Source organism: Elgaria multicarinata, chromosome 2, assembly GCF_023053635.1.
Source record: "Elgaria multicarinata webbii isolate HBS135686 ecotype San Diego chromosome 2, rElgMul1.1.pri, whole genome shotgun sequence".
Taxonomy (NCBI): domain Eukaryota; kingdom Metazoa; phylum Chordata; class Lepidosauria; order Squamata; family Anguidae; genus Elgaria; species Elgaria multicarinata.
This window is the reverse complement of record NC_086172.1, coordinates 68869509-68896025: the sequence shown is the minus strand read 5'-3', so window position 1 is coordinate 68896025 and position 26517 is coordinate 68869509. Positions and strand designations below refer to the sequence as shown.

Below are 26517 nucleotides of genomic sequence, written 5' to 3'. Positions count from 1 at the left end.
GAAACTGCTCTAGGAAGGAAGAGGAGACATAGCGTAGGACATGGAGAATGCCTAGAAGTTGAGGGTCAGTTGTCATTCCACACTCTCTCAAATTGGATAATGTAAACAGTTTCACAAAATTAGCAATACAGGTTTAATAAACACAAATCAAATTTTCTGTTAAAGGCTGCGATTCTAACATCATTACCAGTGTCAAGTAAAGGAATCTCCTCTTCCTGGATTCAAAATGCTGGAACACCTGCTTGAAAAGCACTGGTGCCCAGAAAATTCAAGAAGGGTTATAGGAAATGAGTTCCTAGATCTCTAATTCTTTAATACACATTCTTAAGGTTGTTTAAATAGATAACCACAAGAAAACGTAAGTTAAAATTCCTGTATTCTTGTTCTGTTTGATAAATGCTTGTGCTTATAGTCATACTACAGTCCAGGAACTAAGATAGTAAGTCAAAGCCCCAGTTCACATGTCATAGCGACAATTCCTCATTTTTTTAAAAGCCAAGAATTATTGGCATGAGTGGAATGTGTGGATTGTGTGTTCTTTGTTTCTGCTTTTAATCAACAACCCAGGAATTTCCATGAAGTGCAAACCCGGAAACTCTGGGTTGTTTATGGGATAAACAAGCTAGAATTTACTCAACAATGAACCATGGGCAATTGTTGAATTAACTCTGGTTTGGTCAATCCAGAGTTTCCAGGTTCACATGTAATTAATAATGTAATAATAAACACTGAGCACATGGCTCATGCATTCCACTCGTTCCTGCAATTCCTAGGTTAAACAACCTAGGAATTGCCATTGTGACTTGTGAACCAGTCCATAAAGTAATCACTGCCAGGATCTAAAGTTTCAATCTACAAATTGCTTTTACTATTTAAGCTTCCTTTCTTCAGTGTAGCTAATTTATCATTTGCTAATTCATTTAAAAAGGGACATCTTCAGCATATTTTAAAAGGTAGAATATGTACAGGAGCGTTATTCAAATGACTCACACTAGAATGGCTTTGGTGCTATATTTCAAGTCACCAGGGGACCGAAGCTTCTTCTCTCTTCATTACCATAGCTCTTAGATCAAAAGTAGCCAACCTGGTGGTTTAGACTATAATTCCCATAAATTCCAGCCAGTATGGCCAATGGTGAGGGATTATAGCAGTACAAAACAACTGAAGGGCACTGGGTTGCCTATTCCTGTCCTTCGTTCTATTCCCCAACATATAAATGCACCTATAGCTGCCCCTTCATCTCCTTACTTGTTCATTTTCAACATCTAACTTCTACCCCCACAACATATTTAAGAATACCATTTCTTAAACATACAATATATTAATTGGAATTGTAGAATTGAGGCTTGCTTGTTATAGAAGTGAACAGCCGGAAAGTAAAAATCTACTTGCCATTTAAAGGGCAACAACTATACTATCTTTTCTATACAAATACAAACACATTTTATTAATTATGAATCATCTGAAAAACACATCTTTGGACAGTGCTGTAGAGACAGCTTGGTAGAACATCTTCAAATATATTCTCTGCAGAAAATGGAGTGCACAATTGCACAGTCATTGGCTACAATTTTTTCTCTTTTGATTATGCTTTGCTTCCACCAATGAACAAAGTTCCCAATTCAGCACTCAGAAGATCTTCTGAGACAACCTCTTCATCAAAGAAATCTTCTTCAAGCTTCTTCCACCAGGGCCACTGTGTGTATTTTATCATGGTGTTGTGTGACTGTTTGGCTTTGGATACCACAGGAACCGATCTACTCATAAAGATATTTAGATCTTTCATGGTGGATTCTGAGAGACTTGGGGCACCTAAGGCAAAAAGAGAAAAAGAACTGTAATGACTTTTCCCTAAGAAGACTAAGTTGATCATCTCCAGATCTGGTGGTTTTGATCGTGTCTTTAACAGTTATGCAACAGTGAATCCATGTTTCTAGGCAGTGTATCTAAAAAGCAAACGAGCTCAAACACAGGGACAGTACATGACACATACTACTCATGGATGCAAAGCGAAATAAAAAGCAAAGTGATCCACCACATCATTTGAATTTCAGTTCGATATAGTGGGAGTGTTAAATATGGAAGTGTTCTGCCATGAAATTCACTGAATGGTTTGTAACGGGATACTTAATCTATAGGAAATTGTATACATCAACTCATTTGTAATATGTCATTGCAAACACCAAAAAACAAAACAAAACCACAAACTGGTGTAGTACACCTAGTTTTTACACAAATACATTTATTAACCATATGAGACATGCTGGCCTGGTTTGAACATGTTAAATATCAGGGATGGGGAACCTCTGGCCAATAGAGGTTCCCCCTCCTCGAAGCCATTCCCAAAGGGACAAGAATCCTGCAGTTATCTCCAATCAGTGACTGGAGGTAACAGTGGAGATTTGGCCCTATGCCCTGCTTAACAAGCCCTTTTCTCTGTCCATAGAGGCACATGTCTATGTCTCTTTCTGCTCAGAGAAAAGCAAAATTAGTGGAGGGTGGAACTGGATGGCATCACTGGGCACTGCTCCCAACATTGTCTGGCCTGCTGGATTGGTCGGGGAAGAATCTGGCCCTTGGACCAAACTATATTCAACATCCCTGTGCTAAATTATAGTTTAGTGTTCCATGCATGAATCTTGGGCTCCTGCACTCTCTTCTCTAGTGAGGCCATGAGGAGGACACATACGTTTACTTCCATTTTCAATTGATGATAAACTGCATCTCTGTCCAAACCCAAAGCTGTGGTTAGTCTTAACTACAGTTTGCAGAAACAAGCCAACTTCATAAGCCACATTTGAAGCTGAGTGATTTCCATAAGCCATACTTAAGACTAACCACAGTTAGTCTGGGTTCAGATTTAATGATAAATTTTGGTTATTTAAAAATAGAAGTGAAAAATAGAGGAGGAAGCTGATGAGCCTGAGGCTTGTTTATGTAACACAACCATAATAATTTAGTACTATGTCTGAACAAGGTCAATATTTTCTTCTGTTACATCTTTATAGCTATGGGAAAAATTATATTACCTTGACCAATCTCATTCAAAAGGTGAGGTCTGTGGCTTTTTGTTTGCTTGTTTTTGCAATACTTCGCACAGTTATGCAATACTTTGCACAACCACAGCATCCATAAAGTGAAAAATACAAGCAGCAGCAGACATGATTGCTACAGGGAACATGCAATTTTCACCTTTTTTCCTTTGTAAAACTGAGGGAGGGCTTAAAGATAATCAAAACAGACAAAAAACCAACAGTTGCCCGTTCTTAAAAGACAAGCCAGCTGGGCTCCAGAATAACCAACCACATGGTTTAGGTTACAGTAGGGGTGAGAAACCTTTTTGCCAAGGGTGATGTGCAGCAAGTTGGCATGTACACACATGTGCATGCAGAGAGGTAACAGCAATCTTGATAAGGATAGCTGGAGGAAGGGAAAAGGCTGTAACCTCGCTCTTCCCACCAGGAATCCGCTCAAGATGGCTGTTTCCTCATTGCTATCAGCTTACTGCAGTCTTCAGTAGGATCACTGGGAGAAAGGGCAAGGTTAAAGTCTCTTTTCCCTCCCTCCCCCACTAGCGATCTTGATCAAGACGGCCATTTCCTCATTGCTAATAGCAGGGAAACAGCTGTGCACCATCCCTAGCAGATGACTGATCAGCTGGGTGATGAGGAAAAGCGGGTGGGCACCCAGAGAATTCTCAGGCTGCCCACTATTGGATTATAGGCTACTGTTCTGATATGGAAGCATTACAATTCTGATATGGGAGCAAGAGGCGCAGTCAGGGTAGGGCCTACCATTAGAGATGGTGAGACAATTTTGGAGTATCATTAGAGGCCAGCCAATTGTCACAAACTTAATTTATGAGGATTTTTCTGCCTTAAGCACAAACGCTTATGTTGTTTCTGGAAGTGTTTTTGGAAAACACCACAAAAAACAAGCAAACACGGCCCACACTGCATATTGAAGATTTTCATTATCTTTACCAAAGCACCCTCATACAAACGCTCTCATCTCTGGGACTTACTTCCAAGCGCCCATGATTAGAAGCGAGCCAATGGTCCATCGTAAACAGAAGAATAATAACTGTACGAGGTGCATAACCAAAATAGCTGTGAGATCAACAGGATACAGTTACCTCCATTCACACCACCAATGATGATCTCTGAAGAAAATTCACAGCTCAGAGAAGTAGTGTCTAACAGCATGAATGACTTTTAACATTAATCTTCATCAACGTTCACCACAGCATAACAAGGGAGAAAAATCTGAGCAAGGCTAAGCAATGAGGTGAACACATACACATCAGCTGATCCACATCTGTATGGATCTGGGCTAGCAAAGCCTCTCTATGCTGCTCTGCTTTGCGATCCTGGCTTCTTTTCAGCAAATACTGGGCCAGCTTTTCCTGGGCTCGATGATGAAGTTCTCTGCTCATTTCTGCTGACATCTCGGAAGCCTAGAGAAAAATGATGGTGACTGTCACTGTTAGCTGTTATCAGCTTCAAACCTTTGTGGATGTCTACAGCACAACATTTGCATTCCTTGGGTACTTGTAAATCTAATAACTGTGCTTCTTCCTGTGTTTTCTCCCTGAAGCCATCGATCCATCACTGAATAAATTTAGTTTCCTAATTAGGATTCAGGAAGAAGCAAATTCATATTATTACATTAATGGTAAAAAAAAGGGGGGAGCCCCAATATCTTATGTTTCGCAGATTAAATAAAGAAGGAACAGTATATTCATGGCATATTGAGTTTATATAAAACGTAGATATTTATGCATTTTTGGTGTGTTATATTGAGTGAAGAATGTAAAACTCTAATAAAAGCTGTGTATAGATTACAACTTCTCAAGACCTGAAAGCGATATTGTAGAGCCTTCATTACCTCTGGTCCCCATCAAGTTTTATTCTCATGTCATGGGTTTTTGTCAAACCTGTTTTGCAGGCTCAAAAGCAGTTTCTGGGAAAAGCTGAAACTACCTTTGAACAGAACAACTAGATTTGCATACTACTGGAGAGTCGTGCCTCTGATGGCACTGTGAACCAGTAACATACTCGAACATCCTAATGCCTAGAGTACTTTTGAGAGATTTTTAAAAACATGTTGATATTTGTAGCCTTAAGGATGTTTGCATATAAACATAGCCCTTTGATCAGGCAAAAAAAATAAAGTAAAAAATGCCCTGGTATTTCAAGAATTTTTTTTAAAGTTTATCTTGGTTAATGAAATAGACTAGACCAGAATCTTCTTTTAATTAGACTAATGCAGCCTGCTCCAATATGTTACCCTCCAAATGTTTTGAACAACAGCTCCCAGTATTCCTGACCACTGGCTATGCTGGCTGGGGCTTATGGGAGTTGATTTCCAACATATCTGGAGAGCACCGGGTTTGAGAAGGCTGATCGAATGGGTTTCAATTCTTCATTGACTTGTACGGGAATAAAAGAGGTTGGGATAGGAATTTACTGATTTGCCATTCCTCACTGACCGTGTACGATCATAAAGCAGTCAATGTGGAATCAGAACTAGTGCCAAGATGGCATTATGGGGCAACCCACTTGCATTGCTCTACAGCAGTGGTTTTCAGATTACATTCCTAGGTAGCCCTGGGTTCTTCAGTGAAATGAATAATGGCAGACAAGCTTCCCTAGAAGGCAGTGTGACCAGTCTCCACCATTTCCAATCTTCCTCTGCAATGTGCAGTGCAGCAGAGCACTGGGAATATTCTAGGCTACACTCAGTACAAGGGACACAACAGCACAGCCGATAGAATAATAATAATAATAATAATAATAATAATAATAATAATAATAATTTATTTCTTACCCGCCTCTCCCTTTGGATCGAGGTGGGGAACAACATTAGAACAGGAATCAATACATCTTAAAAATTCTTGATTTTACGTTGATCTGGATAGGCCTGCCGGAAAAGGCTAGTCTTTAAGGCTGCCTTAAAATCACACAGAGAGTTAATTTTATGAATCTCCTCCAGCAGGCCATTCCACAATCTGGGGGCGACAGAAGAAAAGGTCCTCCGGGGAACTGATGTCAGCCTAGTTTTAGATGACTGAAGTAAGTTCACCCCAGAGAACTTGAGTGTGTGGGGCAGACTATATGGGAGAAGGCAATCCCGCAGGTAACCTGGACCCAAACCATTTAGGGCTTTAAAGGTAATGACCAACACTTTGTACTTTGCCCGGAAACTAATTGGCAGCCAGTGGAGTGATTTTAATGTTGGGGTAATATGCTCACCCCTAGATGTACCGGTGACCAACCTGGCTGCCATATTTTGAACTAGTTAAATTTTCCGAACTAGGTACAATGGTAACCCTATGTAGAGCGCATTGCAGAAGTCAAGCCTTGAGGTTACCAGTGCGTGCACTACTGTCTTTAGGTCTTCTGACTCTAAGAAGGGGCGCAGCTGGCGTATCAGCCAAAGCTGATAGTAGGCACTCCTGGCTGTCGCATCTATCTGGGCTGTCATTTGGAGCAACGGATCCAGGAGCACCCCCAAACTGCAAACACAGTCTTTCAGGGGGAGTGTAGCCCCATCCAGAACTGGCTGACACACCTCCAAACCTAGGTCAGAGCCCTTGACAGCAAGCACCTCTGTTTTGTCTGGATTCAGCTTCAGTTTGTTTTTCCTCATCCAGCCCATTACTGCCTCCAAGCATTCACTCAGAGGAGACACACTATCCTTAGCTGATGCTGTCATTGAAGCATCCAAGACAAAGTGACGTGGAAAGACTCCACTGTGGATAGGAGGTATGAAGTTGTACCGGGTGCAGTTTGATGTAGTCCTTCACTTTCTGCTGCAAAGATAACCTCTGTTCATCAGAGAGAGACTTAGGCTGTTTCCAGAGAGAATAGGTCTTCCTTTTCCTTTGCTTTTCCAAGAATTTAAGCACCTGTGGAAACAAATGCATTAATGCAAAGTGACAATGGTTTATAGAATTTTACAACGTGAGAGCTCCTTAGAAGGCCTTCTGATCAGCATAGGAAACCTATTAAGAAAATGTCATAGAACCTCTTTCCTGAAGGAACAAATGAATGCTCTGGCCTCCATTTAAACCACAACATCCCTTACAGCATTCTCTGCGTGTGTATGCCCTAAAACAATGGCAACAGTTTGACTCTAAATTCAGTGCTCTGTGTTTGAACAAGGAAATGAGTACAACAGTTTGGGTCAGGTCTGTTATTGAGTATTGATTGTGAAGCATGAGCACTGATTATACTCTAATTCTGCACCCTTCAGCCTTCTTTTGAAGGGCAGTGGGGGCAGGCAGGGCTTCAGCTGAATGGAAAACCTTATAACAAATAAGAACAGCCTCTGTAGATTAAATCAAGGGCCCCATCTAGTTCAATATCCGGCTCTCTGGTGAGGTACTACAGAGTCAGCCCATTGCTATTTAACAGAGAAAGAAAACAAAATACGTAATTTCTCCTCTTGATCTTCTCTTCGAGTAGATACTGCTACAGTAAGGTTCACTTCAGCCAGACAGTATAGTTTTGCAAAAGCAGCTTCAAACAACTTATCTTGGCTTCCAGAATGAAGGAAAAATTTGATATACTGGTAGAAGGTTTGGAAAATCAACAGTATGGACAGTTGAGCTATTGCTTCCAAAGTCCTTAATGTCTTAGGTCTTTGGGAACCACCTGTCAAATTACTTTTAAAGGACAATTCAGATATTTATTTATTTATTTATTTATTTATTTATTTATCTATCATATTTATACCCCGCTCCTCAGCCAAAAAAGGCTCTCTCTTTTGCAGGTTTCAGGGTTCTATGTAGGCCAGATATTTTGGTCATAACCCTGAAGTCTAACTCACTTAGTAGATTGCACTAGATCTTGATTTATGCATATTTAAAATATATTACAGAGCACTTTGCTTCATGCCAGCACTCGGTTTGCATACTCACCGTCCTCTGAATAAGGACAGCTGCCTTATATTGCTTAAGGTATTTTTTTTGCTGATGAAAATTTCTCCTTGCCCGAAATGCTCTCCAGTATCTTTGGATAGTTAGGGCTGCGTTTTCCTTCATTTCATGCATATACTTATCTACCTGACCTAGGGATAAAGTACAGAGATCCAGTATTAGAAAACCTGCAAGCAGAACATATTTGGGTTTAATTACTGCTCAGAAGGAAGACGGAAGAAAAATCAGACATTGCATCGAATAGTTCAGCTGAAGCAGCAGGTCTCTTTCTGAGCTAACAACCAGATATCTTTACAGCCACAGACATTTGTGGTGCAGCATGTTCAGCTGTTACACAGATGCGCCCCGGCAACAAAGTGCAGATGGAAACTCTTCACAAATAGCTCATCCGGACAAATTACTCTAATGAGCAGTTGAGATCTAAGCACAGCACTGCATTCCTGACATGGGACCACAAGAGTCCAGTGCCACCTAATGAAACAAATAAATGCAAGGGAAACTGAATGTGGATGGCTATCTGCCCCGTAGGCTTTGATTTATTCATTTATTTATTTATTACATTTCTATACCGCCCAATAGCTGGAGCTCTCTGGGCGGTTCACAAAAACCTGATGGCAGAGATCCACCAGTACACTGATTTCCTTCTCTTCGGAAGTGAAGGAAACGGAATGAGTGGGGGAGGAAGCACACGAACCCAAGGCCTTGTCAGGATCATATCCCAGGAAGAGTCCTGGAGACCAATTAATGTCCAAATACATCCTGTGATTCCATATTCAACATATAAACATCAAATTATACCTGTTTTGTTTCTCAGACAACTTTTTCTAGGTACACGTTGCTACATATCTCCCTCCTCAATTAAAAGAGGACAAGTTGATACATCACTGATAAGATTCCTGACTATTTAAGGAAAATCCTTTAGTGCACCAAGGATTAAAACTTAGAAAACAGAATTTCTCAAGTGGACAAAAGGAATGGGAAATTTGTTTTTACATGGAACAGTTACTTCATGCAGTTTTAACAACCATACCTGCATGGACTATTTCCAACAGTGTAAGCTGTCGTTCATGAAATAGCCTCATGGCTCTCTTTCTTTGAAGCTGCAGTTGTTGGCGGAGGTCCTCTTCTTCTTTCTGTTTTTTTAGATCTTGCAACTCCTGTTCTCTTTTAGCTCTACAAAAAAGTTTTAGTAATTACTGAAGGCTTTGGGTCTTCCACATTCAAACTTGTCTCTAGTTTCGACTACTGAGTGATCTAACATGGCCAGAACGCCTAACATGGTATAAATTCTGAAGTGTGTTCCTCCACACTGACCAAAAGCTGCTGGAGAGTCATATTTGATAATATCTGACAAAGGTCATCTAGTCCAACCCTACCACTGGACAAAATCAATAGCATCCCTGGCAGGCAGCGATCCAGGCTCTGCTTCAAAACCTCTAAGGAAAAAGAGTCTAGTATTTTCAGAGGCAGCCTGTTCCAGGGTCACACAGCTCATATTGTGAGGATATTATTCCCAATGGTTAGTCAAAATACCCTTTATTAACATTAGAATCCTACTCTGATCTCTTCTGGCAGGCCTATCCAGTGGCATTTTAGTATGCTTTTAGGATGTCTTTTAACTGTGTATACTATGTTTTTAATCAGTATTTTATGCTTGCTGTTGCTCCCCACCTCGATACAATAGAAGAGGCGGGTAAGAATTTTTTATTATTATTATTATTATTATTATTATTATTATTATTATTATTATTATTATTGCCCTCTGGAGCAAAAAGCAAATTCGCTCCATTATTTACATGACAGCCCTTCAAATGTTTAAAAATGGAAATCATATCGCTCTTAATCATCTCTTCACCAGGCTAAGCACACCCAGCAACTCACCATCTTTGTTGTTGTCTTCTGATCATGTTCCAGTTTGTCTTATCCTTCTTAAACTGTGTTGCCCAGCACTGAGCATAATACACCAAGTTTGACCAAAGCAGACTAGAGTGGTACCATTACTTCTTATGATCTGGAAACTATACATCTGTTGATGCAACCAATTAGCCTTTTCAGTCACCACACTGCACTATGACTGAAATAGCTTGTGGTCTATTAAAATCTCTCGATCCTTTTCACCAGTACTACTGTCAATCCATCCAGTATTTGTGATTTTTTTTCTTAACTAAATGCAAAATTTGACATTGATCTCTGTTGAAATTCATTGTTAGGTTTTGACTCAATTCTACATGCTACCAAAGATCTTCAATCCTACTTTTGTCTTCTAAGAAGTCAGCTAACCCTCCCAGTTTGGTGTCATCAGAAAATTTGATGAGCATCCCCTCAATTCCGTTGTCCAAATTATTTATAATGCTACTGAAAAGCACAGGACCCAGGACAGAACTTTACAACACCATGATTACTCATCAATGAGTCAACGGGTGAGTCTGGCATGACTTGTTCTGGAGAGACCTGTGCTGGGCCTTTGTAATTACAGTGTTCTTTGTAAATGCTCACAGACAGACTGCATAAGGATCTCTTCTAGATGCCTTCCAGGTATCAGTGTCCAGCTGACTGGTCAAGTAATAGGCTGGATCCTCTCGGTCCACACCCTTTCAGAGATGTGGACATTTGCTCACCTCTAGTCTTCTGGCACTTCATTGCACATTAATAATGCCCCCCCAATGCTAATTGTCAGACAAAATTTCATCTTATTATGAAAATGTGAGCATGCTCTGCTGCATCAAACCAAGGGTCCATATAATCTAGCATCCTCTTTCCAGCAATGACAGTCAGATGCTTCTGGGAAGGCAACAGCTCTTCCCTGCTACTTGCCTCTGAGCAGCTGATACTCAGAAATACACTGAATACGGAGATCTGATATAGCTGCCAGATGACGTGATCCTCCATGAATTTGTCTCATTCTTTTTTAAAGCCATTTAGCCTATAGTCAATCATAACAAGAAAATTTTGTAATTATGCATTATGTGAAGACATTTGCTTTCTTTGTCTGGCTTCAATATACTGCCAAAGGGTGGGACTGAAAGCCATCAAGTGGACCTCTGTTTGTGCAATGGGACTTCGTCTCTCTTATCCTCCCTGCACCCCTTCAAATCTGCTCCTGAGGAAGCCCCTCTGGAATGGAGGGAAATCCATTCCTGCAACTGTGTCTGTTCTGCTGGCTGACAGACCCTGTTGGACACAACACAATCAATTTTACTGGGTGACCTAAAGTTTTATGACTGTGAGAGGGCGTTAAAAAGTTAACTTTATCTATTTTCTCTAAATCATTTATTCCATAAATCTCTATGGGCAGCTGTTTTTGTTTTGAAGGACACATTCTCTTGTAGGTAGTTTGCTGGGGACCACAGGCCATCAGTGGGTAGGACTGAAGCCAACAGTGGACAGGATTAGTGCCAGAAATGGGTAGGTCACCTCTTTATTGATTTATTACATTTATATCCCGCCTTTTCTCCTCCAAGGAACCCAAGACGGTGTACATAATCCTCCTCCTCTCCATTTTATCCTGACAACAATCCTCCTTTATTCTCTTGTCACTCTTTCCTCCTCCTCCTTTTCCTCTCAACCCGATGGGCTGCCACAGAAGGGGCAGATTTCTCTTGCCAGAGGTCTGAACTGGCTGCAGGCAGAGGGCTTTTGAAATTAGGCCAACGATGGCAGGTTGCCTACTCTTGTTTTAAGTTGTGTTTTTCCCTAGACTAACCCACTTCCACCAGCATCTTAACTTTTCATCGTTAGGAAGATGCTCCAATCCCTGATCACATTCGTTATCCTTTTCTCCACCTTTTTGATCATTTAACTCTAACTCATCTGTCATTTTGGTGCATATTTACCCAGCTTGTGAAGGTCCTTTTGGAGTTTCAGTTGGAATGGCTTAAAATCATTCTGAATAATCTGCAAATTTTCCTACATCACTGTTCACTGATTTATAGATAAGTTAAATAGCACCAGTCCCAATACAGGCAGCATGGCCTAGTGCTTACTTTCTAAACTATTTATTCTTAACCACAGCTTCTTATGCTATAACCAGTTTCTTACCCGTAAGAAGACCCTGTCCTATTATCCTGCGCCTTCTAATTTATTCAGGAATCTTTGTTCATAAACTTTATAAAACATTCTTTGCAAGTTCAAGGATAGCATGTCTACTATAGGAGTGTGGAACCTCAGGCCAGCAGGCCAAATCCAGCCCTCCAGGGTACCCAGATGGCCACATACCCTTTTCTAGATCACACCCCTTACCCCGATCATTTTGTCGTTTTCCAGCTTTTGCATATTTCCCCCCATTCTAAAAGAAATGCTTCTCCTCAGGCTTAATTACTGATAGTAAGAGCTTTAAAGTAAAATATGCAGGTATTTTTGGCCCCAACTGCATCTAGTACCACGCACCACTAGAATGCGGCTTCTCCAAAATTTGAATTCGGCCCTTGGGTTGAAAAGTTCCCTACCCCAGACTCCCAGTTCCCCCATCTACACATTTGTTGACATTCAAAGAACTCTAAATGCAGAAGCTGTGCTATTCTTCCTCCACAAGGCTTGTTCTTCTATACATTTAATAATTCCAGGCTAAAATAACACTTCCTCCTGATTTACTTGGTGTTACATTGGCTACCTTCCAATCATCTGATAAGGAGAATAGTTTTAGTGACACTCCCCTTGAAGGAACAGCTTCATAGCTTGGGGCGCCTTTGGATCATTGTCATTAGAGGCTCAACTGACTTCTGTGGAGCTGAGTACTTTTTACCTATGACTTTTTAGAGATGGATAACTTGGCTGCAGTGATCTATGTTCGGGTAACACCCCCCCCCCCCCCCGTTTGGACTGCGGCAATGCATTGTATGTGGGACTGTCTTTGAAAACCGTCCAGAAATACAGTTGGTGCATCATCGAAAGCTGGGCAAAGGGACTCCTGACCCCTTGCACCACCTGACCATCTAGGAGCAGAGTTGTATCCAAGAACACCCTCAAGTTGTGTACCTAACCTTTCAGAGAGAGTGCAGCCCCATCCAGAGCATGTTGTCCTTGTAAACCTGGGTTGGCCTGTCTACTGAAAAACAGCATCTCTGTCTTATCTGAGTTGAACCCCAGTTTATCCACACACATTCAGTCCATTATTGCACCCATGCAACTGTTCAGAACTTCCCAGGTATTAGTTGAAAGAGACGCAGCTGGGCATCATCAGCATAGTGATGACTTCACTGTCATTTCTGCCTAAAAAGTAGATTCAGAACCAACAAATGTAAGGCAGCACACAGTTAAACTATGTAATTTGTTCCCCCAACATGTTGTGATGGCCACTAACTTGGATGGCTTTAATAGGGGATTAGACAAATTCATGGAAGATAAGGCTCTCAACAGCCACTGATAGCCTTATCTTCCATGAACTCATCTAATCCTCTTCTAAAACCACGATGGCTATATGTTACCTCCAGTACCAGAAGTAGAATGCCTCTCAATACCTACTGCTAGGGTGCTATTGCGCTCATGTTCTGCTTACGGGCTTTGCATGGACATCCGATTGGCCAGTGAAGGAACCGACTGCTAGACTAGATAGCCTTTGGTCTGATCCAGGACAGCTCTCTTATGTTCTTACTCCTTTTTAAGGAAAAGCAAAATATTCTTTGACTGCAATTGCAGATTTAATTTTCTGTACTTAACATTTTCTACATCTCTATAATGAAGGTTTCAACTAGCCCTTAATATATAATCTATTTTACAGAACTTTTAAAAGCTTAATCTTAAAGTATCAGACTTTCTCTATAGTTCATTCCTTATGAGAAAAGCAAAACAAACTCTCCATTTAGAGACTTTGCTTTCACAGAAGGGCCAGCAATAAATGTATTTTGGGGGTGGGGGGGGGGGAGATTTAATAGGAAGCAAACATATTTCATGAAACAAGTGCCTTCATCAAGAACATGACTGACTATAGATTTAACGGTTAGTACCCCATTCCAGCAAAGGAGATAGATTCGCAGAAGCAATTTCTGTAGATAAATTCCTTTCCTTTACCTTCTTAAACTGGAAACAGTTATGTATTCAGGCAAGAACACCCAATGCATACTATATAGCATTCTTCATACTATAATGTGTAGATGGGAGGGCATATTTCCATATAGATTACAGTGCAGATATAAAAGCACACCAAACCCTTTTGGGGTACATATGCATCATTATACGCCAATATATTTGGATCAGATCTAGTGTGTTCAGCAGTGAAGCCTATAATTCTAATTCTAATTTGAGATTGCTCTGCAGTCTGAAATCCCACATGTGTGAAGTCTGCCCTCTAATGGATTTTTCAAACAAGTGCCTCTTAAGACATCTGCATTTTCACAAATTCTATTATAGGCCGGGGTCTAAAATTATCTGCCAACCCAGCAAACCTGTCAACGATTCTGCAACCAAAAATCCAACTCAGCATCAAAAAATCTGCATGTTGTCTAATTTATCCTCGCAGCAAACATTCTGGTAAACACAGTTTGGTGCAAGAGAAGGAATAAGCATTTTAGTAAGGGGAAACCATTTTATAGGCAATAAGAAATAAACCTGATGGGTGTGGAAAGGGACACTGGTCTGCACTGAATTAACAAATCCTAATCTTTGATAGAGATAAAGAAGCTGTACAGCTCTTTATATATAGTATGTTATCAGAGGAACAGCACAAAATGATTGGCCATAATGACACCTCCAGTGTTGATTACTTTCCCCAAAATTTTCACAGAATATGATGTTAAGAGAATGCAAGGACAGACGTTTTCTTCCCTCTCCTGAAAGCGTCTATAAAATATATATCATTATTTGTATCCCTGGTCGCATAGAAAATCAGGAGAATTCATATTATGCTGTTGTGCTTCATAACATTGTTGTAACTCAGGTCTTCATCTTTTATAAGCCACCCTCCTTTTACCTGAAATTCCTCTGCAAGATAGTTACTGCTTTCGGAAGCCGCTTTAATCTTTTTCGGGTTTGAAAACCTCTCCAAGCTGCCTGGATTAAGCAAGCTGCTTGATGTCGCCTCTGAAATCAATGAGTCAGAAGGGATCACACACAATTCCTTTGGGTTCACTGACAATATTAAGACATCTCCCCCACCCCATATTCATTTCAGCAATTCCTTTGGGCAGAAAGTGTCAAAAAGTTTGCCAGAGCTCTTTGTGGATGAATCCAAACTGCTTCTAGGTAATAAGAGATGTCAATTTAACATGGTCTACATGGAACCAAAAACTCCTTGGCAGATTAACCTGTTTGAAAAAATGTGCTCTCTGGGGGGCCAGTGGCCATCCTCTTTTTAGAAGTGTCAAGCTGAGATCTGGACTTTTATATTAAGGGATGAATTGGGAAAAGCGAAATCAGAGTGTCTTCCCCTTCAGGTGGGCCACACAGGAGCACTTGCTACCGCAGTCTAAAATGTAGCAGGGAAAACAAGCAGGAAAAGCCACCTTTGCTATCCCAACTCAGCAGTGATTTAAGAAGGTGCAAGGAGAATCTGCTGGATGCAGCTTGTCAAATGTGCGTGTTTGCTTGAAAAAGAGTAAATAGGCTGTTTTCTGCCACTCCAGTACATTGGCATAGTTAACACGCTATTAAGGTACGGCTTCAGCTAGTACCAATGTAGTATTGAAGAAAAAGTTATCCTGTCCCTCTGAAAAATAGAATGTACACCACTTCCTTAATTACTTTTCCTCATAGATATGAAATATGGACGCAAGCAGTGAACAAAGCAATTGTAAAACGCTGGCTAGATTAGCCGTGCAAAACACCATTATTGACAGCTTCAAAATACTGAAAAAGTTTTCAGGGTGTCGTCCCCCCCCCCCCCCATTTTTAATGTCATAGGGGAGAATAAATATGATATACCTCACTGCTACTTCTAGAACTAGGTGAGCAATGCATTTCCTAGGTTTGTTCATCTATTTTTTAATTTTACTCTTTACTTTTTAATATGGGATCGGGATCAGTTTAGGGACTGAAACAGCTTTGGTTGCCTTGATGGATGATCAAAGCCAGGAACTAGGTAAGTAGATTGCATTCTCGTTGGTCCTGCTCTGGCTTTCAATACCATCAACCAGGGTATCCTTCTGGGGTACCTTTTAGGGATTGGATTTGGAGCACTATTCTACAGTGGCTCCAACCTCACCTGGCAAGTTGGTTACAGAAAGTGGTGCTAGGGGACTGTTGATTAACCCAGCATGGAACTTTTTATATTCTTAACCCAGTGGCCTTTGCAGTTCCACAGGGTTCAGTCTTGTCCCCCATGCTGTTTTAACATGAGGTGGGGGAGGTTGTCTGAGGATTTGGAGTGGGGTGTCCTCAATATGCAGATGATGCCCAGTTCCCCCCCACACTTTTCCCCCTAATGCCAAGGAAGCGGTGGGAGCACTAAACCATTGTCTGGGTGCAATAGTAGTTTTGATATGAGCTAATAAGCTGAGGCTTAATTCAGACAAGACAGAAGTGCTTTTGGTTAGAATGTGTACCGATCTAGGCTTGAAGATGTGCTGGATGTGGCTTTGAAGTACCCACATGCCCTTGAAGGTCCAGGTCCACAGTTTAGAGAGTGCTTCTGGAGACCCAGATGGTAGTTGTAGCCCTGGGTACTTTCAGTTTATGTGCCATCTGTGCCCTTTCCTGGCCATACAGATCTGGCCATTGCCACACATGCCCTGGTCACATCCAGACCGGACTACTGCAATCTCCTCAATGTGGGGCTGCTCTTGAAGAACGTTTGGAAACTGCAGCTGGTGCAGAATGCAGTGGCAGCTGGTGTTTGCTTGTCAAAGCCTATTACTCCAGCTCTTTTTCATTTGCTTCCAATTAATTTCCAGGCACAATTCAAAGTGCTTGTTATTACCTATAAAGCCTAGATTGCTTTGAACCAGATTACCCGAGAAGGCTTTCTTGGTGGCAGCACCAGACTATAGTACTCTCTCCTGGAACAGATTCAGCTAATCTTCCCTCTTGAGTTTTAGGAAGGCAGCAAATACTTTTTTTCTCATTCTGCTGTGCTGTCAATTTGTTTTAGTCTCCAGCCATGATAACATGTTTTTAAACTACCCCACTTTGTGTATGCTCTGCTATTTTAATGATTTAATTGATATACTATATTTTGCATTGTATTTTTAATCTGGAAGCTGCCTGGAGAGTCCTATTAGTAGCTGAAAGGCTGAGTATTTTCTAAAATAAATATTTGTGGTGCATTTTTTGACAATAGATCATGGGACTGATAACACTCAGTGAACAAGTGCCAGCTGAAGGCTCTGAAATATACAATAATGCAATGATCTCGTATACGCTACGCAGTAAAACTTCCAGCAAACCTGCATTTTGCCAGTCTTGTAGTTTTCTGAGCACAGTAAGTCCAAAAGTTGATTGAGGTTCCTGTCAAATCCTTTGCCAGTCCACTGCTTGCTTAGAAGAGTTTGTAGTCCTTAATCAGAGAGACACACCAAGATAAATATGCTGCTTTGTAAGAAGCAGTTAGCTTGGTCATCCTACAGACTTTCAATGATAAATTACAGTTGAACATGCAAGAGCGGCAATACTCTGAATTTTCCTTGCCAAACACAAGTGGCAAGAAAGATCCAAAACACCAATAAAGAGCTGACACAATGAATGGTGGCAAGCCCAGATTTGCCTCCAGCAGTACACTTGAAAAACTTTGATACATTAACTAGCATAATGCAGGCTTGCAAATGCATTTGCCATGTTTGTACTTAATATTTTACATGTACACATAAAAGGCATATGGGCATGCCATTAAAATACAATGTTGAAATAGTCCTAATAATTTTGTACATTTGTAGATGCAATGGAAAAATACAGCCTTTACCCTTAGGCAGAGCAAATATCAGTCTTAATTTGTAAAAAAAAACAAAAAAACAGCCAAAAATCCCCAGCGCCAAATTAAAAATGGCACAATACTCATTACAGTTAGTACCATGCAGGAAAACTAAGACCAATTTCAGATATAATTAAAGCTCAACTAAGCTATCCTAATTTATTATAAAACCTTTCAAAATAACTGCATTGACTGAATGGACTTTTGCCTTGATAAACAGTGTGGCCACTTGGTGGACCATGGACATTCACTCCAGGGAAATTTGAAGGGGCTACATTATGCTTATCCAAGGAGTAAGTGCTTTAAGATGTCACAAATGTCATCCAGAATTAACCCAGAGTTAACAATCCTACAGCTAAGGTGGAATAATTTATTAGCTCAATAAAGTGGCAACGCAGAAGAAAAAGTTATTTTGTCACTTGTCGGTTTCATGGGTCTACAGCTCAGTTGGCCAATTTCACTTTGGCTAAACTTTGAGAAAGACACTGGGTGCGTTTGGATAACACTTTAGTCCACGGAGTAGGAATAGTCCACTCCACAGATGACTATTTGTATGCTGCACTTAAGCGAGATGGAAGTAGTGCTTTGTGAAGTAGAGTATTCACGCTCTATTGAATAGTTGTCTCTCCCCTCCCCACAGAATGGCGGCACTGGTTCGTGCTTACCTCATAAGAGTGCTGCCATTCCATGGGGAGGGACGTAGGGGGGAGGAAACACACAGTGCGTGGAGACTCACCACGGCCATTGTCGGAGTGACGGCGGAGCCAGCACATGGGTCCCACCTCCTTCCATCCCCTCAAGCCAATCTTCAGATGGATTGCAGGAGGGGGGCAAGGGACATGCACGTCCCTGGGAACACTTGGGGCACCACAATCGTTGGCGCCCCACCCAAGGATGGCATGTACCTGTCCTGGGAAGCGCTTGGGGAGTTGATGACTGCACTACCCCACCAAGGGACAGGCATGATCAATGGTTCCCCAAGCGCTTCCTGGGACGGAATTATTTCCCATGCCTATAGAGCCCTGCTGGGTCTGAGCAGCAGGGGTTTCTGCTGCTCTTGCCTCACGACTCTGTAAGCACGGGAAATAATCAACAGACCCCACCACATGACACGATAATCAACGGTTGTGCAGATAACCAACGGTGTGCAGAGGTGAATATCTCTGTTATAACCAGCCGTGATGTGGTTTTCCCCCCAACACGCAACATGTTAGTCAACAGGGGACAATTTAAGCAACGGTTGCTTAAATAGTCCACTGCTGACTAACATGTTGTCCAAACTGACCCACTGCCTTTCCCATCCAGTGGGAGCAGTGTGACATTAGGTCTGATTATTAAAAAAATGTTCAAAACGTTCAGTTGGATCCAGATTATGTTAGGTGAATTTTGCTCCCACTGAAGTTTGCATCTAACCCATAGTATTTTTCTGTCTTAATTTATACACTTCATACCTTTTCAGGAGTGTTAGACTGAAAAACTTTTATTTTGGAATTACAGTGAAACTTGCCCCTGAAGGACTCTCTGGTCCCAATATTAATTATTCCATTTCCCCCCAAAATCCAAGCAATCAAACAGAGCGACAAACCTTTGTAGCGGGTAACCAGTGTTGTTACAAGTTGAGCATCAGATTCTGTGATCAAGAGCAACAGTTTTATAGCTGCATTTCCTATGACAGGATTGGTGGTAGAGGAAAGCTTGTAAACAAGCTCATCTAAAATGCAGTGCAGGGTCTTTTCAGATACTTCAAGTAATGCAGCCCTGACAACAAGAAAAGAGGTGGAATGAGATTGGAGTCTGCTCAACGAGGGAGGGGGAAGGTACAAAGATTATGGTAGCTAGCCCACATTGCACCAAACTCTAGAGTAGTTCTTTTAAAATCTGCCTGTGATGCTGTACTCGTGTCTATTTCATAATAAAACAATGTCTAGGGGATTTCTCTTAGTAGTAATGACAAGTCATCAGAAAAATGGGATACTTACTAACAGGTTTGTTTAGGTCAAGTCTTACTACTATGGTTTTCATTATACCAAGGTTTTAAGTTAAATTGATAAAAGGTTCTCTTGAGATATGAGGATGCAGTTGTTGGTTGGATAGCACTAAATGTGACTTACCTCTTGAGACAACAGGCCATAAAAGACATTCTATCTAAATTCAGAACTACAGCCAGCTGGTATGGACACAAAGGACTGCTCAAGGTGTATGAAGCGAAATGAGATCTGTTAGCAGGGTGGAACTGTAGCTCAGTGATGCTTTGTGTGCAAGTCTCAGGCTTGGTCCCTGGTGCCTTCAGTTAGGGCTAGAAAAAATGCTGCCTAAATCCTGAAGAGCTGCTACCAGTCAGTGTCAACAAAGCGGGCTTAGATGGACCCATGGTCTGATTCACTATAAGGAAGTTTCCTATGTTCCTATGCTGATAAAATGATGCTAGTAGAGGTTGTGTAATGTGTGTGAGGAGATCTGTCACTTATCACTATTCTATTAAAACCTATCCAGTAGGGTATCTAGGCTCACATCCACAAGAAAGTATTAGCTTGGGGAAGAATATAATTTTTCATATTCAAAATTCTTTATTCTCATCTGCTAATGTGAAATGCCCACAATAAGAGCATATGCCTAAAGATGACGTGTGGACTCTCTACAGTCAATGAGAAATAAATTCACAATAAGGTATCTAGAAAGGCCATTGCATTCAGGTCTCTGGGTGCTTGCTATGAGCATCGTCTAGTTCTACCGACAATGCTGAAATGTATCCTGAGCTAAAATAATAATTGCAACAGCACTTGTAATTTCACAGGTTTTTTTTCTGTGCCTTTAGTGCTATTCAGCCTTGGTATTATCCCTTGCTCACATAAGTAAATTCAGAGTTGAAATGTGTGAATTATCTTGGAGAAGCAATCAGCATATTAAGATGACCTTTAATATAAGAATCATCCAGAGAAATGTTTAAAACAAGAATAATTAAACTGCCATTTACCTGTTGGTCCTTAAAATATTCTGCAATACAGACATAACCATAGTTGATGTTTCAACATCATCAGTCATCAAGAGTTGCTGAAAATGTCCATTCTGAAGCACTAGGATGAAAACAGTGGAAGCAAAATCCATGAATTTGTGGTTTTACCAAGGGTGAAAACAAGGGTCTAAAAGCTGGTCGCAAACAGGAATATATGTTGTCAGAAACACCACACACTTTTCAACGACACTGGAACAACCGTTTCAGACCTTTCTTCCCTTACCATTTCCTGCCAGCTGAATATGCCCCCCGCACAGCCAGCAGATGGCATCAGTTATGGTCCTGAAACAATGTAAAAATCCATTTCTCTCTTCATCCTTCCAAAAATAAAAAAGTAAAAAATTAAGATTACACAACGTGAAGCATGTTCTTTGAATGCAATTTTATCCTCAAGATATACTTACTGAGCAGGATAGATGGTTTTGACACCCCTTTGTAATGATGGAACTTAACATCATGCCAGTGCAATGGGGGAATTGGATAGAATTTATATTGCGAAAGGAATGGAAATTTGAAGCCTATAATTTTCCTTTATTATAGAAATTTGTGAACAAGTATGAGCACACTGAAACTACTTGAAATTATGTAAGTTTATTTAAGTAGATATATATCTTTAAAATGGAAGAATGAAAAGCTCAGATACCAGAATATTTGCCTTGGCCACCTTACAGCTACATACTTGCAAAACTGGAGGAAGGCCTAACAACGGTTATAATTCTGCTTTTTTTTAACTTTCATGTTCAATAAATTATTAGCAAATGCATTTATAATTAGTGTAGGTCCAGGATTTTCCTAGTCCCTGCTGTCAAATCATGGTATCATCATACAAGATATGGGAGTGGAGTCTACTGCTATGATCTAGCTGTTTTGGGCAGTGACACACACACCCTACAGAAAGCATGACCTTGGCCTGAAGTATGCAAGGTGAATGACGTTTACACTAGGAGATGGAATAAACTACCATCCCCTTCCTGCCTGCATAATTCAACAGTTCAGCACGTTAATGTATCAGGAAGTTACAAAAGAGTTCCACAACCCAACATTAAGCCCGCCAGCTCAAATACCTTGATCGCTCGGACAAATCGTGCTTGCAGGCGCCTTCCTAAGAAAAGGAGGTTGTCTGCAGCAGAAGGAAGTAGCTTGTTGTAAAACTCCTCAGGTTCTTCTTTCACCTCAAGACCCACACAACAAAGGCTGAGAACATAAAACACACACAGGTTTCCCCCACCTCTTAGTAATTTGCAGATAGTGTACTCATACCCTTAGGCTATTACAGAGCCATACAATGGTTTAAAGACAAAAGGGCTGGAGGCAATTCAGGAATAAATGTGTGCAATCATAGTGTATTTTACCTTAGTATCTCTGCTATTTGGGCAGCAGTAGCCCAGCCGCCAAACACCTTCGTATAATCTTGCTTAAGGACTAATAGGCAGTATTGAACCAAATCATAGTAGTACAAGTCTTGTTTAATTTTCTGTAATTCATTACTTCCAGGTGGAGCACTAGTTAAAATATCTAGGGAAGAAAAAGAAATTGAAATGCTCAAGTTCCTGATCCCTATATTAACAACAAAACCACACACTTTCCCAATTAAAACAATCTGCAAGTGCCCTTCCACTCCAAAACAAGTATAACATATACAAAAAACATTAAATGAACATATGATAACATGTAACGCCAAGTATTCCTTCTTTGCCTGCCTTATTACTACAACCACTACCATAGCATTGATGTAGGACAACAGCCTTCTGGGTAATGTCTGATATGAACAAGCAATTCATGCTAGAAGGCTTACAGGTTACATTAGATGGATAAGGTCCAGGTCTGGGCCCAATTCAAAGTGCTGGTATTAACATTTAAAGCCCTAAACGGTTTGGGGCCAGGCTATCTGAAGGAATGCCTCCTCCCATATGTACCTGCCCGGACATATGTACCTGAGGTCATCCTCAGGGGCCCTTCTCCGTGAGCCCCTGCCAAAGGAAGTGAGGCAGGGGGCTAACAGGAGGAGGGCCTTCTCTGCTGTGGCACCCCGGCTGTGGAATGAGCTCCCTAAGGAAGTTCGCTTGGCACCTACATTATATGCCTTTAGACGCCAGGTGAAGAAGACCTTTTTATTTTCCCAGCATTTTAACAGTCTATAAATAAATTTTAACTCAGTGTTTTAAATTTGTAGTTTTGCATTGCTGCTGTTTTTATCTGGTTTAGCTTTTATACTATATTTTATATTATGGTTTTATCATCATCATCATCATCATATATTTCTTACCTGCCTCTCCCTTTGGATCGAGGTGGGGAACAACATTAGAACAGGAATCAATACATCTTAAAAATTCATGATTTTACATTGATCTGGATAGTTTTATACTGTTGTTTTATACTTTGAATGGTTTTAATTTTTGTGAACCGCCCGCTATTGGGCGGTATAGAAATGTAATAAATAAATAAATAAATAAAGACAAATATGGCAAGGAAGTCAGTGAGATAGCGCAGATGAGAGCAAAAAAGCAGTGGAAATGCAAACCAGTTGATACTAAGATGGTAAAAAAAAGGTTGTGAAACGGGACAGATTGTGAGTTTGGCTTCTGGTAATCAGAGGGCCCGAGTTCCTTGTTCTGCACAGCTAGAATTAGCAAACTTCAGCCACAAAGACTTCCTTTACTGGAAAGTAGCCCTCGAGCAACTGATAGTTGTTCTAACTATAATGTTGCTGTGGTTCATCCTCAGTGCCTCTTCAGAATGCACCAGCACTGCTTATAGACAGGAACAACTCTTACCATGAATCCCTTAAGGGCAAAGAATCCTCGTTCTAGATGAAATCTAGCAAATCTATGTACAGGTCTCATTTCTTCTCTGTGGACCCTAATCCTAATACCTGTGGCATTGCACCTCTTTTTCTCTCTGTTCCTACTTTAGTCTTTTAGCATGTCATTCTTTACATAAAATTACAAATTCAGCAAAGGAATCCACAAATCTCCCAATAAGAATTAATTATGCAAATTAGCATTAAAATTATGGCCAATAACAGGCAATGGAGTAGGGAGAAAAGAGGACTAGCTTATGTATCTGTAGTGGGGAAATATCAATAGATGCACAGATGGCCATTTCAAAAAACCCAACGGAAAGAACTCTAGCATAATAAAATACTGAACCACAATTTCATTTATAATGTAAGAGGCGCAACACATATGGTTATTTTGCCATTTATCTTATAGTCTTAAAGCTGAAAAGATCTCAACATATTTACCTTTTAACTTCAACAGCAATACAGGAACATTCTGATCAGGGCTTTCAGTGACCAGGGCAGCCAGAGACAATATTCTGGTATCCACAGATAATGGCTTCATTTCACACATCAGTCAAACAATTGCAACTCACTCAATGTTAGTTAGAGACGAGAGCTCTGTTTTAGAGAAAATGAACTGTTAAGTAAAATGCCGTTCAATAAAGGAGATGCAGTTAATAAAATTCATATCGGATATCCAGGGGAGGAAGTATTCCAATCTCCGGCATTGTCACTTAAATGATCTCAAGAAAAAAGTGTGGGAAGTACCTTTTCCAGGGACCTTGGAGAGTTGCTGCCAATCAGAGTAAACAGACCTGGACTACTAGATGGACCACCTGTCCATTAGTAGCACTCACTTCATTATACCCTTATTGATCAGCTATCATTTATGGAGCCATCATAATCAGCTGACTACCATGCTTGTTAAAGCTGGGACAAGTCAGAAGATAAGAAGCTAATCATTTTTACAAGTACCAGCATATATATGGTCCTATCAACCAGTTATGACAGGAAATAGTAGAACACATGAAAGCCAAACAAATGGTTTTATGACTATTGTGTTGAAGAAAGAAGTCACTGCTTGGAAAACAATTGGGGATAAACATTTCAAAGGAAAAAGAGTAGCTAAGGGACCTGAAAAATATCTCATTCTGAGGTCATAAATGAATGATTAATGGATGGCCTTTGATGGTTTGTATTCTGTATGGAAATTTATTTGTAGTGTGATAACACTATTTTACACTGAGATATCAGAATGAAATGTAACATACATGTCCAGGGCTCAACTGTAAATTTCTAATTTCAATACCAGCTTAATCGCCACACCTTCAAAGGGTAGAGAAGAATGCTGATTACAATGCAATGTATTTTCTTTGATGACTGCGGCATCAAGGAATGAAAACTAGTGCATGAGTTCAAGACACGCTAGTTCTAGTATGAGCTACACATTTCTACTACAAACCTAACCTGTTTGATGCCCCATAAACCAAAGCCTTATTTGGGTGTTCTCTTTCACATGATTAAGTGATTAAGGGTGCAATCCTATGCATGTTTAGACAGAAAAGAAAGTCCTACAACTCCCATGCTGGCTAGGACATGCTGAGAAGTGTAGAGCTGTTTTTTCTGTCTAAACATGAGTGTTCCCTAACATAAACTGATGTGATTATCAGTTCCAAAAGCAGAACTGCACCTACTGTCCCCACTTAAACTATCCTTGTTAGAAGGGTACATCTTTAAAGAAGAACAGGCTCAATGTGAGGAGACTCTCACTGTGATGTGAAACCCTATGTAGTCAGGATTGCACCTCACATGGTGAGCCTGCTTCCTTCAACAGATGAGCCCCCATCCCCAATATGCAGGCAGCCAGGGAGCAGGAATGACAGGTCCAACAAGCAGAGTGCCACCCCACACAATTACACATCATATGACAGGACTGCCAAACATGACTGAAGTTTCAAGGGAAAGAGACATAAACAAAAATAATGTTTTGTTTTTAAAGTGATGTTGCTTTTAAGCCCTGCATGTGTTTTCAAATGCGAACGTTGTAAACTGCCTCACGCAATCGTGATTAGCTAGCTCAATTTTAGACCCTATAAAGCTCACTCTTGTCTACTACCCCAAGGGTAGGTAGCCCAGTGCCCTCAACATGCTTTGGATGAGAACTACCATGTCCTTTCCTCAGCCGCTGGCTGGGGCTGATGGGAGCTGTCATCCCAAACACGTGGAGCACACCAGGTTACCTGTCATCTGTAATCAGTGGCAGCGGTCCACGAGGGGTTTAGACCAAACTTTTCCCTCCTACCTAGCAATACCAGGGATTGAACCCGGGAACCTCTGCATGCAGAGAGAATTGTGGTTTATTCGTTCAGTCGTTTCCGACTCTTCGTGACTTCATGGACCAGCCCACGCCAGAGCTTTCTGTCGGCCGTTGCCACCCCTAGCTCCCCTAAGGTCAAGTCTGTCACCTCCAGAATATCATCCATCCATACAAATGCAGTATTGCGGTAGAGCATTTAAGACAGAAATCGTGGATGCTGGTGTGCATGCTCAGGACAAGCACAAACCCGAGGTAGTTGATTCCCGAAGCGCCTTCATGGGTTGCGAACGAGGCTTCTCAGACACAACGCACTTTATTAGCGTAACGCTATTTTTGGGGAAACCCCTTCCGTCACGACTCCGTCATCGACCACAGAACACACTCGTTGACCCTTCCCCGGCCGGAAGGGCTGACGAGGCGCTTACTCCTACGGCCCGCTTCAGCGGTGAGGTCACAAAGGCCTCCACCTCTACGATCCCCGGCGCGAGAAGGTAACGTCCTTCGCCTCGGCACGCTCTTCCCCAACCGTCCCTCTGTCCTAATTTGCATAAGAGGCCTTCCCCCCTGGGCCCCTAAGCCCCGCTCAAACTCCAGAAGGTACAGCAGCCCCTACCCGCTTCCCTGCAAC

At 41.1% G+C, this 26517-nt stretch overlaps 1 protein-coding gene across 1 annotated transcript; it reads right to left on the bottom strand.

The window, feature by feature from the left end:
* Window positions 1-109: 109 nt before the first annotated feature.
* Window positions 110-26374, bottom strand: IQCB1 (IQ motif containing B1). The gene is made up of 14 exons (XM_063116684.1): window positions 26137-26374; window positions 24035-24190; window positions 22143-22305; window positions 21855-21984; window positions 21014-21107; window positions 20752-20851; window positions 19363-19535; window positions 17257-17366; window positions 14847-14956; window positions 8973-9115; window positions 7925-8073; window positions 6782-6910; window positions 4300-4456; window positions 110-1812 (listed from the first exon to the last, which is right to left on the bottom strand). The coding sequence occupies exons 2-14, from the start codon at window positions 24141-24143 to the stop codon at window positions 1586-1588; spliced, it is 1794 nt and encodes a 597-aa protein (XP_062972754.1). The 5' UTR covers window positions 24144-24190; window positions 26137-26374; the 3' UTR covers window positions 110-1585.
* Between the last annotated feature and the right edge of the window lie 143 nt (window positions 26375-26517).

What these genes read in the sequence shown, in the direction of transcription:
- IQCB1 (XM_063116684.1), bottom strand. Translation starts at nt 24,143, where the DNA reads ATGTGTGAAATGAAGCCATTATCTGTGGATACCAGAATATTGTCTCTG. An exon ending in ATCTTGCAGAGGAATTTCAG is followed by an intron (nt 9,116 to 14,846) that starts GTAAAAGGAGGG and finishes ACTTTTTTGTAG; the next exon opens with AGCTAAAAGAGAACAGGAGT. An exon ending in GTTGGAAATAGTCCATGCAG is followed by an intron (nt 8,074 to 8,972) that starts GTATGGTTGTTA and finishes CTTTATCCCTAG; the next exon opens with GTCAGGTAGATAAGTATATG.